The 15,348-nt window shown below is 61.4% G+C and overlaps 1 protein-coding gene across 1 annotated transcript in view; it reads left to right on the forward strand.

Annotated features, from left to right (window-relative positions):
* The window catches only part of UNC5A (unc-5 netrin receptor A), a 64,478-nt gene extending 49,132 nt beyond the window's left edge, over positions 1-15,346 (forward strand). Inside the window, exons 3-15 of the mRNA XM_065934671.1 lie at positions 5,244-5,387; positions 5,628-5,731; positions 5,892-6,072; positions 7,475-7,639; positions 8,703-8,891; positions 9,011-9,313; positions 11,647-11,734; positions 11,993-12,161; positions 12,425-12,658; positions 12,768-12,917; positions 13,007-13,171; positions 13,764-13,942; positions 14,184-15,346. Of these exons, the coding sequence (XP_065790743.1) occupies positions 5,244-5,387; positions 5,628-5,731; positions 5,892-6,072; positions 7,475-7,639; positions 8,703-8,891; positions 9,011-9,313; positions 11,647-11,734; positions 11,993-12,161; positions 12,425-12,658; positions 12,768-12,917; positions 13,007-13,171; positions 13,764-13,942; positions 14,184-14,349 (2,237 nt within the window). The 3' untranslated portion in view covers positions 14,350-15,346. The remainder of the gene's footprint in view (positions 1-5,243; positions 5,388-5,627; positions 5,732-5,891; positions 6,073-7,474; positions 7,640-8,702; positions 8,892-9,010; positions 9,314-11,646; positions 11,735-11,992; positions 12,162-12,424; positions 12,659-12,767; positions 12,918-13,006; positions 13,172-13,763; positions 13,943-14,183) is intronic.
* Positions 15,347-15,348: the final 2 nt, after the last annotated feature.

Genomic DNA, 15,348 nt, shown 5'->3' on the forward strand with positions numbered 1-15,348 from the left:
TGTGGATGGTGGGGCAGGTCCTGGCCGCTCCTTCTGAGGGATTGGTTGCCTGGTGAGTGGTGCCAGCAGAGACAGGTTTGGAAAGAGTGGGTCCCAGATGACAGAAGAGCTCACAGACCTCAATTCCGTGATGGTTTGTTGGTGCGCTCACTCCCTAAGCAACCACTCCCCAGCCGGAGATACAACCCCGCAGAGAAGGTGGGCGGCATGGCGACGTCTCCATGAGTCCTGGGAGCTGGGGCTGCCCGGGGTGGGCTCTTCAGGGCAGGGACGTGTAACCCTGGTCAGGGCAAGAAGAGGGGAAGGGTGTCCCAGGTGACCCAGGAAAGGATACAGCGCCAGCAAAGGCCTGGAGGCAGATAGATAGGCGTGTCAGGGCTCAGCGGGGAGGGGTGGAGTGGGCGCCGGGGACTGGGGCCACCCCGGAGCCTCACCCGTTCAGCTCTGGAGTGAGGTCACAGTGCTGTGGGATTTCAAGGCTACCGAGTGCCATGACTGGTGCTGTGGGTGATGCTCGGGGCCTGTGTGGAGGTCTGACAGGAGAGGCAGACCCAGGAAGTGCCGCTTCTGTGGGCCCCTTCATTTCCCTCCTCCAGCCCTGGGGGTAGGGGCAGAAAGCCATTGTTTGGAAACTTATGCTCCGAGAACAGGCCAGGTGGAGCTGACAGCAGCCTCTCCTGCTCACTAACTGGACCCCAGTTAAGCTCATTTCCGGCCCCTTTCACCTTGAAGGGGCTTCCCTGGTGGCTCAGACCATAAAGAATCTGCCTGCAATGCGGGAGACCTGGGTTCGATCTCTGGGTCCGGAAGATCCCCTGGAGAAGGGAATGGCTACCCACTCCAGTATTCTTGCCTGGAGCATTCCATGGACAGAGGAGTCTGACGGGTTATAGTCTATGGGGTTGCAAAGAGTTGGACATGACTGAGCGACTTCACTTCACCTTGATGCTCCGTGGAGCCCCCCACACAGGCTGAGTCCTCCGGTTAAGTCCGCAGCCCCTTCCCACCACGGCTCAGCCAGCCTGAGGCACACAGCACGTGGACCCCGTGCCAGGTATGGCCACTTGAGTGAGGTCTGAGTCAGAGGGCCAGCAGGGGGCACCCAGAACCACTCACAGTGATGGCAAGAGGAGGCAGGAGACCAAGGCCCAGAGCGCTGGCCCATGCTCCAGGCAGAAGACACCAGGCGGCCCAGGAAGGAATTCCAGAGTGAGGGCTGCCGTCCATCCTGGAATGACCAGCAGATCAAAGGACATAGCAGGTGTCCAGTGCAGGGCACAGCAGGTCGGCCAGAGGCCCAGGCCTGGGGCAGCAGGAGTAGGGGTGGAGGTGGTGGTCAGCGGACGAGGAAGCTGCAGCCACACTGCACTGTGGGAGGCAGGGTTGGGCAGAGGGAGGCCAGGGGACAGGGCCCTGCCCTGGAGAACACAGCAGCTTGCACAAGGACGCAGGTGTGAGCAGACAAGCCCTGAGTCTGGGCAGCGTCTGATTTAGCCCTCAGAGCCAGTCTGTCGTGTTACAGATGCTCTGACTCATCCAGGGCTCCAAACAGGTCTTTTGGGCCATAGAAGTCACACGCCATCCTACCCTAGCAGGGTCAGCGGGGCTGGTCTTCAGCACGAGCCCTCAGCCAAGTCCTTGAGCCTGCCTTGTCCTGGCCTTACACACACCTGCTGCTGGCAGCAGCCTTCTTGCAGTCCTCAGGTGTCAACAGAGTACCTGCCATGTGCCAGGTCTGGGTGAGGTGCTAGGAATTTAGCCCGCAAGGCTCTTGGTGCTGGTGATCCAGTTTTGCTTCCCACCCTCGGGAGGGGAATGGATAGGGTCCGTGGCCTCAGTTTCCTTATCTGTAAAATGGGGATGAGGAGGGGCCCCTGGCAGGTTGCTGGGGGCACCTGTGAGATTTCTCATACCCAACTGGAGCCCAACTCCAGGTCTTCCCTGCCCCATGCTCAGGGCCCAGTCTCACTTTGCAGCATCAAGAGTTCTCCTGCTGCTGTGGTAGGTCCCCCTGGGAAGGAACAGGCGAGGAAGAGGAAATCACCACAGCCTGTCTCCCTGCAGCCTTGAGGGCGTGTCCTGCAACCTCTTGGGAAGTCTCCAGGCCAGCCCCCAATTGCTCACAACCTGTCCTTCCAGGCTTCCCATATATACCCCTCCTTGTCTCCTGCTATCATGAGGTCTGATATCCACGGCTTGGGCGAGACCCAGGCTCTTGCCTGCAAAGCAGTCACAGTCCAGGCCAGTCCCACAGGCTCTCCTGGCCTTGCTCTCTTCAAGCCAGGTGGAGAGCAGAGCTCACAGAGACACATCCCACCCGTGGCCACCAGGGTCCCCTCCTGCTCTGAGCCTCCAACCTGAGGCCTCCCATGGCCAGCCCATTTGAATTTTCTCTGATCTTATTGACTTCTTAACCCAAAGCCGCTGAGTGCTTTGAGGCAAAGAGATCGGTTTCCCTCACACACAAATGGATGCCCAGGCAGTGGGTGGCACCCATGATATACACAAACCCAAGACCCTGACCCAGGCATGCTGTGGCCAGGCAGGCATGACAGAGGCAGAGGTCAGCCCAAATCTGGAGCGCTGCATGAGGGCAGGGATGGTTGAATGGACACCCCAGGAGAGAGTATCTGGTCTCCCCTTTGCTTGCCCCCATTCCCCATCTAGGGGACCCAGGGGGAAGGGACCAAAGCCTGAAAACTCTTTAACCCAAACCCACTGATAGTGTAAAAGTTGAAAATTTACCAAGTACTGGACTCTGGTCTGGGAGTATATTATTTATTGTGTGTTAAACAAACCGACTGATTATGAAAAGCAGTTTGGTAAGAAGGTATCCTACGCACTTGCTTGGCCTCAGAGGCCCCCACTCCCACCCTTCCACCTCCCAGAAACACTCAGCATGCACACACCAGGGCCTCCCCACACACCCAAGCCCTCACACGCCTGCACACACTCGACCTGCTCCCGGACCTGGGCCAGCAGGGACCCCCCCACCTTCCTGCTGCCCTCCCCCAGGCTGGCATCTGCTCCCATTTACCAGGCAGGTGCAGACACAGCCGTGCCCAGAAACTGCTCCCGGGAGCCCGGCTGCTCGGCAACCTGCAGCTGGGAGGGTGCAGCCCCTCACTTCAAGGCCCAGCCGGCTCGGGTCTGCCCCACCCCCAGAGCTTGTGCGGCTCAAGGGTGCTGCCTGGATCTAGAGCTCGTGGACAAACTTGGCCCTCATTTGTGGCAGCAAGAAGGAGAGGAGGAGGTGGCAGGACAGAAGAGGGAGGAGACAGGGAGGAAGAAATAGGAGCACTTTAAATTTAGTGCTGTTCTCCGTGAGCTAAGCTGCCTGGGTGGTGCGTGAGCTCCCCCCACCACCCTGGGAGACGGAGCAGTCTTTCCGTAGACCTGTCCACCAAGAGAGGAAAAGCATCCGGTTCAGAATGTTCTGCAAGTCTCCTACCACTAACCCCAAAGGCTGAGAGAGAGGACCCTGTCTCTACCCCCAAGTAGGTGCACAGCTCCTTCTCAGATGCTTGACAGATAGCTGGTGCCCAGGGCCCCTCTCCTATACACAGACCCTGTGAGGGACCCCTTCTCACCTCTCAGCCCTCACCCCACCCCTAAGGATGTTCACATCCAGTGCCTCAGAGTATGGGGCTGGCGGTGCCCAGAAGGGAGGGATCTCCAGTGACACCGACCTCAGCCAGAGGTGAGCCCCCCATCTCCTGTGAGAACTCACAGTGCAAGGGGACAAGGGTGAGTGGGAAAAATCTGGGGACCTGTGTGGGAGCCGGAGAGACTCACGAGGAGGGGTCTGGGCAGGGGTCAGAGAAAGACATGTTAGAGAAATTAAGACAGAAAACAGCCTCCTGGCTTGCCTGCTCGACTGGGCCGCTGCTCCTCCTGCAAGGCAGCCCTAATTGAATTTCTCTGTTAACAATGGAAGCACCAGCCTCTCTCCCTCTTTCTGATAAGCCAGTGACCCGAGGGAAATTGGGGTCAGGAGGAGGAGGAATTGGAAACAAACAGTCTTTTCTCACTCCTGGGGACACTGGTTTCAGCTAAGGTCCAGAGGGCTGGAGAAGGGCTGGGGTCCCCCCTCCCTTCTGGGTCCTCAGAGGCCTGGACCCTCCCAAGACACCCCACACCTGGTTCTGGGTGTGGCAGATGTGTGGGGGCTGGGTACTGTGTCCACCCTTGAGAAGGGATCCTTCTCTTCTAGTCCATGCAGGATAAAGTAGGTCCCAGACACCCATCACAGGCCAGCTTGCCCTCTGTGGGCTGTCTCTCCCCATCACCAGTGTTTCTTCTGGTACGAGGGGCACCCCTAGCAGCACACCCCCTCACCCCCATGAACCCTGAACACATTCTGGATTCAGACAGCAGGCAGCTCTGGGCACCTCTGGCAAGCCACTGCCTCTATGAGCCTCTGTTTCCCCATCCACAGAATGGGAGCAAATACCTTCAAGGGAGCAGACTGGAGAAGATAAGCCAGCGCTGAAACCCTGTCTAAGCCCCAGGGGTCTATTATCATACTACATAATCACTGCCATTATCTTGTTAATAGCTGTTATTATATCATCACACATGAGGATCTACCTACTAACCCCAGGAGGCCAGCCAGATAACTATGTGAAAGTGAAGGTGTTAGTAGCTCAGTCGTGTACGACTATTTGTGACCCCATGAATTGTAGCCCACCAGGCTCCTCTGTCCATGGGAGTCTCCAGGCAAGAAAACTGGAGTGGGGAGCCATTTCCTTCTCCAGAGGATCTTCCTGACCCAGGAATTGAACCCAGGTCTCCAGCACTGCATGCAGATCCTTCACCATCTGAGCTATCAGGGAAGCCCTAGATCCCTCCTTACCTCTTGTTTTTACCCACAAAGGACCCCTGGGCTGGCCTATCTGCCTCACCCCTTCTGCCTGGGGTCCTTTAGAGGTCAGCCTCCATTGCCCCAGGTTCCTCCGTGACTTTGTCTCTGAAATAGCAGGAAACCCCTTTCCTGACTTTTTTTGACTCCAGGGAGATAGGCCTTGGGTGACCAAGTACCCACTCCTGACTTTCAGGAGATAGTCAGGACTTTCCGGACTGCCTGGGAGCCCCTTCTCCAGGCAGAGGGCGGCCCCCAGTGTCCACCCACTCTCCTGCTCAGCGGAGGGAGTGTGTGTGGTGGTGCAGGGACCCCACAGGGGACTGGGCCGTGAGGACCATGCGCAAGACACGGCCCTTGCTCCCCGCCCCTCCCTTCTCAGGACTGCCCTCCATGGAGGTCCGCATCAACGTGTCGCGGCAGCAGGTGGAGAAGGTGTTCGGGCTGGAGGAGTTCTGGTGTCAGTGCGTGGCGTGGAGCTCCTCGGGCACCACCAAGAGTCAGAAGGCCTACATCCGCATTGCTTGTGAGTCCGGGGCAGAGGGCCCCAGGGTGTCACCCGGGAGGCGGTCCCGTAAGAAATCCTCAGGTCCTGCCTTGACGGCTGGAGGGAGTGCTTACGGATGCCGCCCAGCCACCCACTACACTACGTTCCCCCCGGGCACTGGACGCTTCTTCCTGGCCTGTGCCATGATCTCAGCAGGACCAGCCAGGCTGACCCAGCGTGAGGCACTCAGCCAGGGGGACGCTTCTGTTCTGCCCCCAGATTTGCGGAAGAACTTTGAGCAGGAGCCCCTGGCCAAGGAGGTGTCGCTGGAGCAGGGCATCGTGCTGCCCTGCCGCCCACCGGAGGGCATCCCCCCAGCCGAGGTGAGCGGGGCTGCGGTGCCGCTCCAGGTGGCAGTGCTCCCAGGCCTCAGCCCCACCCTGCCCAGCCCTCCAGGCTGATCCCCCCCTACCCAGGGGCCACGCTCGCTCTGGGCAGGGCCAGCACAGTCAGGCGGTGCAGTGGCATGGCTCCCTCCCCCAGGTGGAGTGGCTCCGGAACGAGGACCTCGTGGACCCATCCATGGACCCCAACGTGTACATCACACGGGAGCATAGCCTGGTGGTGCGACAGGCCCGCCTGGCCGACACGGCCAACTACACCTGCGTGGCCAAGAACATCGTGGCTCGTCGCCGCAGCGCCTCTGCTGCTGTCATCGTCTATGGTGGGCCCCGGTGCTGGCGGGGTGGAAGGGCTCCGGGCATAGGAGAGGCGCTGGGGTGCCTTCGCGGCAACCACACGTGGCTGGCTCTCTGCAGAGCCAGGACCAGGCCGACCGAGCCATGGCCTGATGGGGAAGGATGGGAGAAGGGCTGGCCGTGGCTGTCGAGGAGCCAAGGGGCTTGTCTGGACAGAGGTGTTATTGGTGGCCGGACCATCCCTTGGCTTACCTGTGGTCAGGCAACATGGTGCAGGAGGAGATGAAGGGACAAGATGGAAGTCTAGAAAAATGACAGACCCCAGGGTGGAAGTAGAGTGACCCAGGCGCCCCCAGGAGCAGACAGAAGGAGGGGTACGGGAGTCACCCTGTAAAAGGCTGGGGTTTGGGTTGGAGGAGCGTGTGGGAGCTGCAGCTAGGGCTGGCTGTCCTGAGCGCCTGCAGTGCCCACCGGGAAAGGGACTGTGGAGCGGGCGCTGCCAGGCTCCAGGGGGCGGAAGGGCAGAAGCGTGGCCTCCCCTCCAGGGCTTTTCTCTCAGCCCAGCTGCACCCTGCCCACTCCCAGCTCACAGCCCCTCTGTCCTCCTGCTCTGGCCCCTGGGCCAACATGTCCAAGGAAGCCCCCGCTCCCTGACCCAGTCCTTCTCTGTCCGGCCAGTGAACGGTGGGTGGTCGACGTGGACTGAGTGGTCTGTCTGCAGCGCCAGCTGTGGGCGCGGCTGGCAGAAAAGGAGCCGGAGCTGCACCAACCCGGCGCCTCTCAACGGGGGCGCCTTCTGTGAGGGGCAGAATGTCCAGAAAACAGCCTGCGCCACCCTGTGCCCAGGTACCAGCGGCCGCCACCTCCCGCATCGCTCTTCACCACGCCATCTCCGTGCCCTGGCTCCATCGTGCCCACCAGCCTGCTCCCCATTGGCTCCATCCCACCCACCCGCACGCAGGGCCAGGCTCAGTCCAAGGCCAGGATGGGGTTCAGTGTGATCGGAGGCAGGGCTCAGTCTGTGTGCAGGCTCAGCCTCAGCGGAGGGGCCGAGTCACAGGGTCCGAGGTGTCATCGGGACAGGGACAGTCCATGTGGGGCAGGGCCCAACCTGGTACTGCAGAGCCACCCACGCCTGGGGTCAAGGGGTCATTGTGCGACCGAGGGCCCTCGCTGCCCCAGGGCCAGGTCGGTCCCTGGTGTGGGGAGAGCCGAGCAGGCCCAGCGTCATTGTGCCTCCTGTCATGAGCATGCGTCATCCAGGCCTGCTGGACACCAGAGGGCTCGCAGACTGGCAGGCTTGGCCCTGGCCCTGGCGTTGCACCAGGTCCGGCTGCCCAGCAGGGCCACGCTGGCAGACAGCCTGGGCTATAGCTCCCTGGGCTGACCATGCCATCTCGTCTCTGTCCGTGTCTGTCTCGTGTCTAGTGGATGGCAGCTGGAGCCCGTGGAGCAAGTGGTCGGCCTGTGGGCTTGACTGTACCCACTGGCGCAGCCGTGAGTGCTCAGACCCCGCGCCCCGCAATGGAGGCGAGGAGTGCCAAGGGGCTGACCTGGATACCCGCAATTGTACCAGCGACCTCTGCGTGCACAGTGAGTCCTCTCCACCCAGGAGCCCGCTTGCGTTGCCAGGGTTGGCCCTGCCCGGCCCCGGGGCGGTGATGGCTCAGGGAGCCCGATCCCTTCCCCAGGCTGCACCTTCTATTCAAAGCTCAGAACCTTTAGGGGGCCCCCCCATCCCTAACACACCCGACACATGCCCACATACACCCCAATACTTCCCACACCTGCCCTGAGACTTGCATACATCGGTGCTGTTACCGCGCACACCAAGCCTCTGGGATCGTCTCCCAAACGCCTTCCCGTCCTCTCCTACAGTTTTACCTCTGCCCCGTCCCCCAAGTGCGCATACAAGTCCTGTGGGGACACCAGGCTTGTGAGGCCTGTTAATTACAAGGCCGTAACTAACAATTAAAGATCTCGGTTGGATTTTTTTTTTTCTCTAGAACACACCCTCCCCCATTCTTTCAATTAAAAACCTAATTATCTGTGTCAATTCCTTTCTGATGGACATTTCTTCCATTATGCAAAACCCTTCTAAAATCAATATCGCTTTCTCCAGGCAGTCAATCACTCCCTCCTCAACCCTGCCCCAGGCCTGGAGGGGAGGCAGAAGAGAAGAGCCCAGCATCCCTGATCCTGGTCCAGGGGTTGGCCAGTAAACAGATTGGCAGAATCCCCCACCCCCACGCCCTGCCCCAAAAAGCAGATTCCCTGCTTTAGGGATACTAGGAGCTCACCCTCATCCTCAGCTGCCCCTGGCCCCATGGCCCCAGAAGAGCTGGTTTAGCCAGGTTCCAGGCCATCCAGAGAAGTGGCTCTTCCCCGCCTCCATTCTCCATCAGTAGCAACTTGAGTATGAATTGAGCCGGTGAGGCATGCCGTTTGCTCAGAGTGACACAGTGGGGCAGTGGCAGATGCAGGACTGGAATGCATGCGTGCTGATATTTCATGCCCCTTGTTGCCAGCATCCCACCACCCCCTGGCGCTGATGCCCAAGGAGTGGAGGCCCCGTCCCCCTGGGGTGTAGACTGCTGACCTCTCCTTCCTGGCTTCCTGCCCCCTACCCCTCTCAAGGCTGCACTCTCTCCCACAGCTGCTTCTGGCCCAGAGGACGTGGCCCTCTATGTGGGCCTCATAGCCGTGGCTGTGTGCCTCCTCTTGCTGCTGCTCGTCCTCATTCTTGTGTACTGCCGCAAGAAGGAGGGACTGGACTCGGACGTGGCCGACTCGTCCATCCTCACCTCAGGCTTCCAGCCCGTCAGCATCAAGCCCAGCAAAGCAGGTGGGGTGCCCCTGCCCCCCACACTCGTGCCGGGGCCTCCACGCCAAGAGTTGCCCACACGGGGCCGCCCCCACCCTCCCAGCCCCTGTGCCACTCTGAGTCCATCTTGATCCTTGCAGACAGTCCCCATCTGCTCACCATCCAGCCAGACCTCAGCACCACCACTACCACCTACCAGGGCAGCCTGTGTCCCCGGCAAGATGGGCCCAGCCCCAAGTTCCAGCTCACCAACGGGCACCTGCTCAGCCCCCTGGGCAGCGGCCGCCACACGCTGCACCACAGCTCGCCCACCTCGGACGCGGAGGACTTCGTCTCCCGCCTCTCCACCCAGAACTACTTCCGCTCCCTGCCCCGCGGCACCAGCAACATGGCCTATGGGACCTTCAACTTCCTCGGGGGCCGGCTGATGATCCCTAATACAGGTGGGTAACACCCCCAGGGTGCTCCCCAGGGAGCTCTAGGAGGCAGGGCTAGCATGAGTCCCTCCTGGAGGAGGGCGGCACAGCCTTGACGTTCCTCCAGTGCCTCTCAGCCTCAGCCTGAGAGCTGGGCCAGCCCAGCAAGGAAAGAGGACAGACTATTGGAGAGGATCCGGTCTTTGGTGCTGGCACTGAGGCTGAGGCCAGAGCTGTCTCCCTTCTGTTGTCCAAGGACGCAGGACGACTGCCCATTCATCTACACAGCCAGCCAGCCTGTGTGTGCCGGGCCCTAGGCCCCAGGGAGCTGGGGGGCACTAGTGGAGAGAGAGCAGAGGAAACACACTCGGACAGGGGCTTTTCCACCCAGCCCCTCACGGAAACCCCTAGGACATCTGAGAAAGAGCAACAGTGCCTGGTGTGACTGCCTGCTCCCACCCTGACATCCTCTATTCCCTAAGTTTCAGTGACCCTGCATGGCCCAGACCTCCACGTCCCCCTCCAGCTGCTTCTGGAGCCTGTTCCCTAAATGCAGGTGTTTCTCAGAGCTTCTCCCGGGGCCCTCTCCCCGGCTGATCTCACCCACTCCATGGCCTCAGTCGCCGTGTCTGTGTAGATCACTCCCACTCCTCCGCGGTTCTCCTGGGTGACAGAATCGCACACCCAGCTGCATCCTGGGCAGCTCCATCTGTATGTCTCACAGCACCTCAGGTTCCTCGTGCCTAAAACAGCACCGTCTCCCACCCTCCCCCAGAACCTCCTCCCTCGCCGTGTTCCCTACCTCAGGGACAGTGCAGTTGAGTTGATCAAGACAGAAACTGGGAGTCACCTTGACCTCATGCTCTTCTTCACTTTTCCCCCTTCATCTCCACCCTAGCTTCATTCATGCACCGATCGCATCCTTCTTTCTTCTCCACTCTGCCTGCCTCCTTCTGCTTGTCTTTCCTGCGGCCTCTCCAGGCCTCGGCCACCACACTTGCCCCTTGTCTGGTTCACAGCTGCAAGCATTTACTCATAGGAGCCCGACTTGACCATGTCCGTTTCTGGAGTTTCCACTTTGCCCCTCAAAGCCCGCATGACAGAACCACAAGGACTCACCCCAGGGCCTCCCCTCCCCCACACGCTTCTCCAGCACTTAGTAGCCTCGGTGTCCTTTCATGAACCCAAATACACTGGGCTGCCCTCTGCACACACGGCCTCTCTGCTCCCGCCCACTGGCCTAACTGCTACTTCCCCTTCTGGTCTGGCAGCTCTCCCTCTCTCTCTCTGCTTCATGGTCTCCTTCAGGGGGGCTGCTAGGAGATGGTCCTTGTCAAGATCTTAGAAAAGGGCAGGCACCCAGTGGGTGCTCAGTGACCATCTGCCCCTCACCTCCCAGTGGGGTGGTGGCCAGGGGGGCTGTGCGCCTCTCTGCTCTCTCCCAACACCCAGCAACCTTTGCTGCCGTCCACTTACCTGTCTCCCTGTGGGCTGAGCACTCCGTGAGCGCTCCATGAGCAGGACTCATGGTTTTCCCTTAGCGTTTGCATTCGCTGAATAAGTACCTGGCTGGGCATACCCCGCCACAGAGCACTCACACGTGGGTCACTCAGACTGTCTGTCACCGCCCTGGCAGCCGCACCAGGAGGCAGCACAGGAGCATGAAGGGGGCGGGAGCCGCAAATCCGCCACTTCTGGCTTTGCTTTCCCTCCCGGGCCCCAGCAGATACTTTCAGATGCTGTCCCTTTAGACACTGGGACAAAGGTGAATCAGCCAGACAGGACGCGTGTGCAGTGGCATCCAAACTAGGGAGGGCTGCCAGAGCAGGCAGGATTGTTAAAGGGCCCAGCCCCACCCATGGCGGGGGCCGTTACCCAGCACAGAGCAACAGAGCCGAGGTATCTGCCCAGAGGTGGCCGAGCGGAGGGAGAGGAAAGGAGCTCGGGGAGGCCAGGAGGATGTGCCCCCAGAGGCACAGCTAGGGCCGTGGCTTCAGAATAGCGAGTGTGCAGGGCAGGCCAGGCCCAGGGCCAAGGGCCTTAACTATCAGGAGCTGGACTTATCCTGGAGGCGGGGCAGGTTTTAAGTGGGTGATGAGGGACGGAGGTACAGCATCCTCCCTACAGCATCCTACAGAAACACGGGAAGCTTCTGTGCCCAGGCTAATGAGGCATGCATTGCCCACATGAGTTCCCTCAGCTTTGTGCCCGCTGGCCAGCCTGGCAGTCCCAGTGGCACCTCTGTACCCAGGCCAGGCTGGCACCAGTCGGTCCTCGGCAGGAGGCTCAGGGAGGGGCTGGTAGAGTGGGGCATTTGGTGGCTCTGCAGCCCTGGTAAGCCCCGGCGCCCCCTGTCACAGGCATCAGCCTCCTCATCCCCCCGGACGCCATACCCCGAGGAAAGATCTACGAGATCTACCTCACACTGCACAAGCCGGAAGACGTGAGGTGTGGGCATGGGCCCTGCTGATGGGGCTGTGGGGGTCCCGGCCCTACCTGCTGTCACCCTGGTGCCCCTGCCCTCCCCCCACCCAGCCCCGCTAAGGTGGGGCCTGCTCTGGCCTGGCCCAAGGGAGGGCAGGGGAAGGGGGGGCATCCCTAAGTGCCACCCAATTCCACAGCCCCTCCCCCAATTCCACAGCCCCCAGGCTCCCAAGATGGTCCCCCTGACGCCTTTCCCTTCCCACCCATATTTCCCCACTTGAGGTTGCCCCTAGCTGGCTGTCAGACCCTGCTGAGTCCCATCGTTAGCTGTGGGCCCCCCGGAGTCCTGCTCACACGGCCCGTCATCCTCACCATGGACCACTGTGGGGAGCCCAGCCCCGAGAGCTGGAGCCTGCGCCTCAAAAAGCAGTCCTGCGAAGGCAGCTGGGAGGTGAGCCCGAAGCCTCCCCCATCCCCCCGGGCTCAGAGTGGAGTCTGCCTTCCTGCCTGGCCCCTGGGCCCCGCGCCCGCCCTAGTCTCTGGCCACTCCTTAGAGAAGCAGCTGGCCATGAGCTGAGCCGTCGGGTCCTCAGAGCTGCAGGTGGCTGCCAGCTGACCCGTTGGGTCTTCAGAGCTGCAGGTGGCCGCCAGCTGACCCGTTGGGTCCTCAGAGCTGCAGCTGGCCGCCAGCTGACCCGTTGGGCCTGCTCACAGGACGTGCTGCACCTGGGTGAAGAGGCGCCCTCTCACCTCTACTACTGCCAGCTAGAGGCCGGCGCCTGCTATGTCTTCACGGAGCAGCTGGGCCGCTTCGCCCTGGTGGGAGAGGCCCTCAGCGTGGCTGCCGCCAAGCGCCTCAAGCTGCTCCTGTTCGCCCCAGTGGCCTGCACCTCCCTCGAGTACAATATCCGAGTCTACTGCCTGCACGACACCCACGACGCACTCAAGGTACCTGTCACACAGAGGCTGGCCCGGAGGGCTAACCACCCCTGGCCCTGGGAGGGGGGCAGTAGAGAGGGCGCCCCTGCGGGCTTGGCTGATACCCGGGGCACTGCAGGAGGTGGTACAGCTGGAGAAACAGCTAGGAGGACAGCTGATCCAGGAGCCCCGCGTCCTGCACTTCAAAGACAGCTACCACAACCTGCGCTTGTCCATCCATGATGTGCCCAGCTCCCTGTGGAAGAGCAAGCTCCTCGTCAGCTACCAGGTGAGGACACTCAGGGTGCTTGGAGCCAGGCTCACCCAAGCCCCGCTCCCCTGACACCACCTCTCTGTAATCCACCCCCCTGCTCCCAGGAGATCCCCTTTTATCACATCTGGAATGGCACGCAGCAGTACCTGCACTGCACTTTCACCCTGGAGCGTGTCAGCCCCAGCACCAGCGACCTGGCCTGCAAGGTGTGGGTGTGGCAGGTGGAGGGCGATGGGCAGAGCTTCAACGTCAACTTCAACATCACCAAGGTGGGCTGCACCGCATAACCTGCTCCCTGCTCTGGGCCTACCTGGCCCCCCAAGCCCATCTCCTAGAAACCGCGTGGCAGCTTCCTCCAAGTGTCCCGAGGAAGGAGGTGTAGATGCACATGTAGACAGAGGTAGACAGAGACCGTGAAGAGGAGCCACAGGACGGGAGGGGGACACAGCTGGTTTGGGGGCCCTGGAGGACTTCCGTGAGAGGAGGGGCTTGTTTGGGGCTCAGAAGGATGAGTGCAAGGTAGATGAGGCAACAGTGAAGAAGCAGTGTGGAGGGTAGAGATGGCGAGGAGAGCAAGGAATTCAGTGGTCAGCAGAGGCTGGCAGGGGTGACTAGGGAGGGGTGGAGAGGAGAGTAGAATGGGGTCAGAGGCTCCTCCCGTCACTGGCTGTGTGACTATGGGCAGGTCGCTGCACCTCCACACTCCAGAGAGCAGGAACCTGGCCCATGGTGGGTGCCCAGAAGCAACAGTGCCCATGTGTGCCCTAGGGTGGTCCAAGCATCCCCCCCCACACAGCACCAGGAACAGTGGGCTGGGCTGGGCAAGTTCTGACAGGTACCTCCATCCTTCCCCACTCCCAGGACACGAGATTCGCTGAGCTGCTGGTCCTGGAGAGTGAAGGGGGGGTCCCAGCCCTAGTGGGCCCCAGTGCCTTCAAGATCCCCTTCCTCATTCGGCAGAAGATCATTACCAGCCTGGACCCACCCTGCAGTCGGGGTGCCGACTGGCGGACTCTGGCCCAGAAACTCCACCTGGACAGGTGGGTGGGCGGTGGGGTCAGGGAGGGGATGTGAAGGCCACCTGCAGCCCAGCTTAGGCAGGGATGTGGGGTGGGTGCGGGGGTGGACAAGATGCACGGTGGGGCCTGTGGTACAGCCCCAGCAGCTGGAGCTTCCCCTTGGCTGAGCAAAGGGAGGCCCTGTCCTCGGGTGGTCTAGGAGGGCGGAGGCGGCAGCCCCCGGTGAGGCCAGGCCGCTGACGCGCTCCCCTCCCTTCTGCAGCCATCTCAGCTTCTTTGCCTCCAAGCCCAGCCCCACAGCCATGATCCTCAACCTGTGGGAGGCACGGCACTTCCCCAACGGCAACCTCAGCCAGCTGGCGGCAGCAGTGGCCGGGCTGGGCCAGCCAGATGCCGGCCTCTTCACAGTGTCAGAGGCCGAGTGCTGAGGCCGGCGAGGCCCACAACGCCTACACTCTCACCAGCTTTGGCGCCCGCCAGGAACAGGCAGAAGCCAAGACAGGGCCCTTCCCCACCACCGGGGAGAGCTGCGCGGACAGGCCCCCTCCTGGCGGACGCGGTCCCCTCTCACTGGCCCTTTCAGACCCTGCCCGCACTCCCTCCCCGCCACAGCCTGCGCGGCCAGGCTGGCACTGCCACCTGCTCTGACTCTGCCCGGGCCCCCCGGGTCCCAGGGTGGATGGCGCCTGGAGCCCAGGCTGGAACCAGCCCATCGGTGTGTGTGTCTGTGCGTGTGATGTTACCTCTCCTCCTGCCCCGGCCAGGGGGCCGCATACACACAGGCAGGCACGCACGCGATGGGCTCGGGACGTGGCCCCAGAGCTCCTGCCTGAGCTGGATCTTATGCAAACATTTCCGTGCCTGCTGGGTAGGGGCACATCTGAGGGGCTCGGCTCCAAGCCTTCGAGACTGAAGGCCACAGCTGAACAGGGGGCGGCCCCTGCATTCAGGCACACAACCACCACACGGCCATGTGCCCACGCATGTCCTGTGTGCTCCTGTCACCCGTGTCCCCCCCGACACGCATCTCATGCCGTACACCCAGAGGCTGCTCACGTCTCTCAGGCCTGGTGTCAGCCCACACCTGCCTCTCACATGCTGCCCTTCTCCCACCCACCCAGGGACACCCAACGGCTCCTCCCTGTTCCCCTCTCCCGCCCCCAGCCATGAGGAGCCCTGCCCAACAGGGCATGTGAATATGCAATGGGAGTCCCGGGCTGGACAATGGCGAGTGTGTGTGCCATGGCATGCCCATTCCTGGGGCTGGCAGGTGCCCCATGTGGGGCCTGTGGTGTGAAGTTTGTGCCCTGACTCTGTTTTAAGTGCATTCGTGCACTTACACTTGGCCTTATGTACACAGCCTTGCCCGGCCGCCAGGGCACGTAGGGATTTTAGCGGACGTGAATGTAAATAAATTATATATATAT

This window comes from Muntiacus reevesi, chromosome 1 (assembly GCF_963930625.1).
Source record: "Muntiacus reevesi chromosome 1, mMunRee1.1, whole genome shotgun sequence".
In the NCBI taxonomy this organism is placed as follows: Eukaryota; Metazoa; Chordata; class Mammalia; order Artiodactyla; family Cervidae; genus Muntiacus; species Muntiacus reevesi.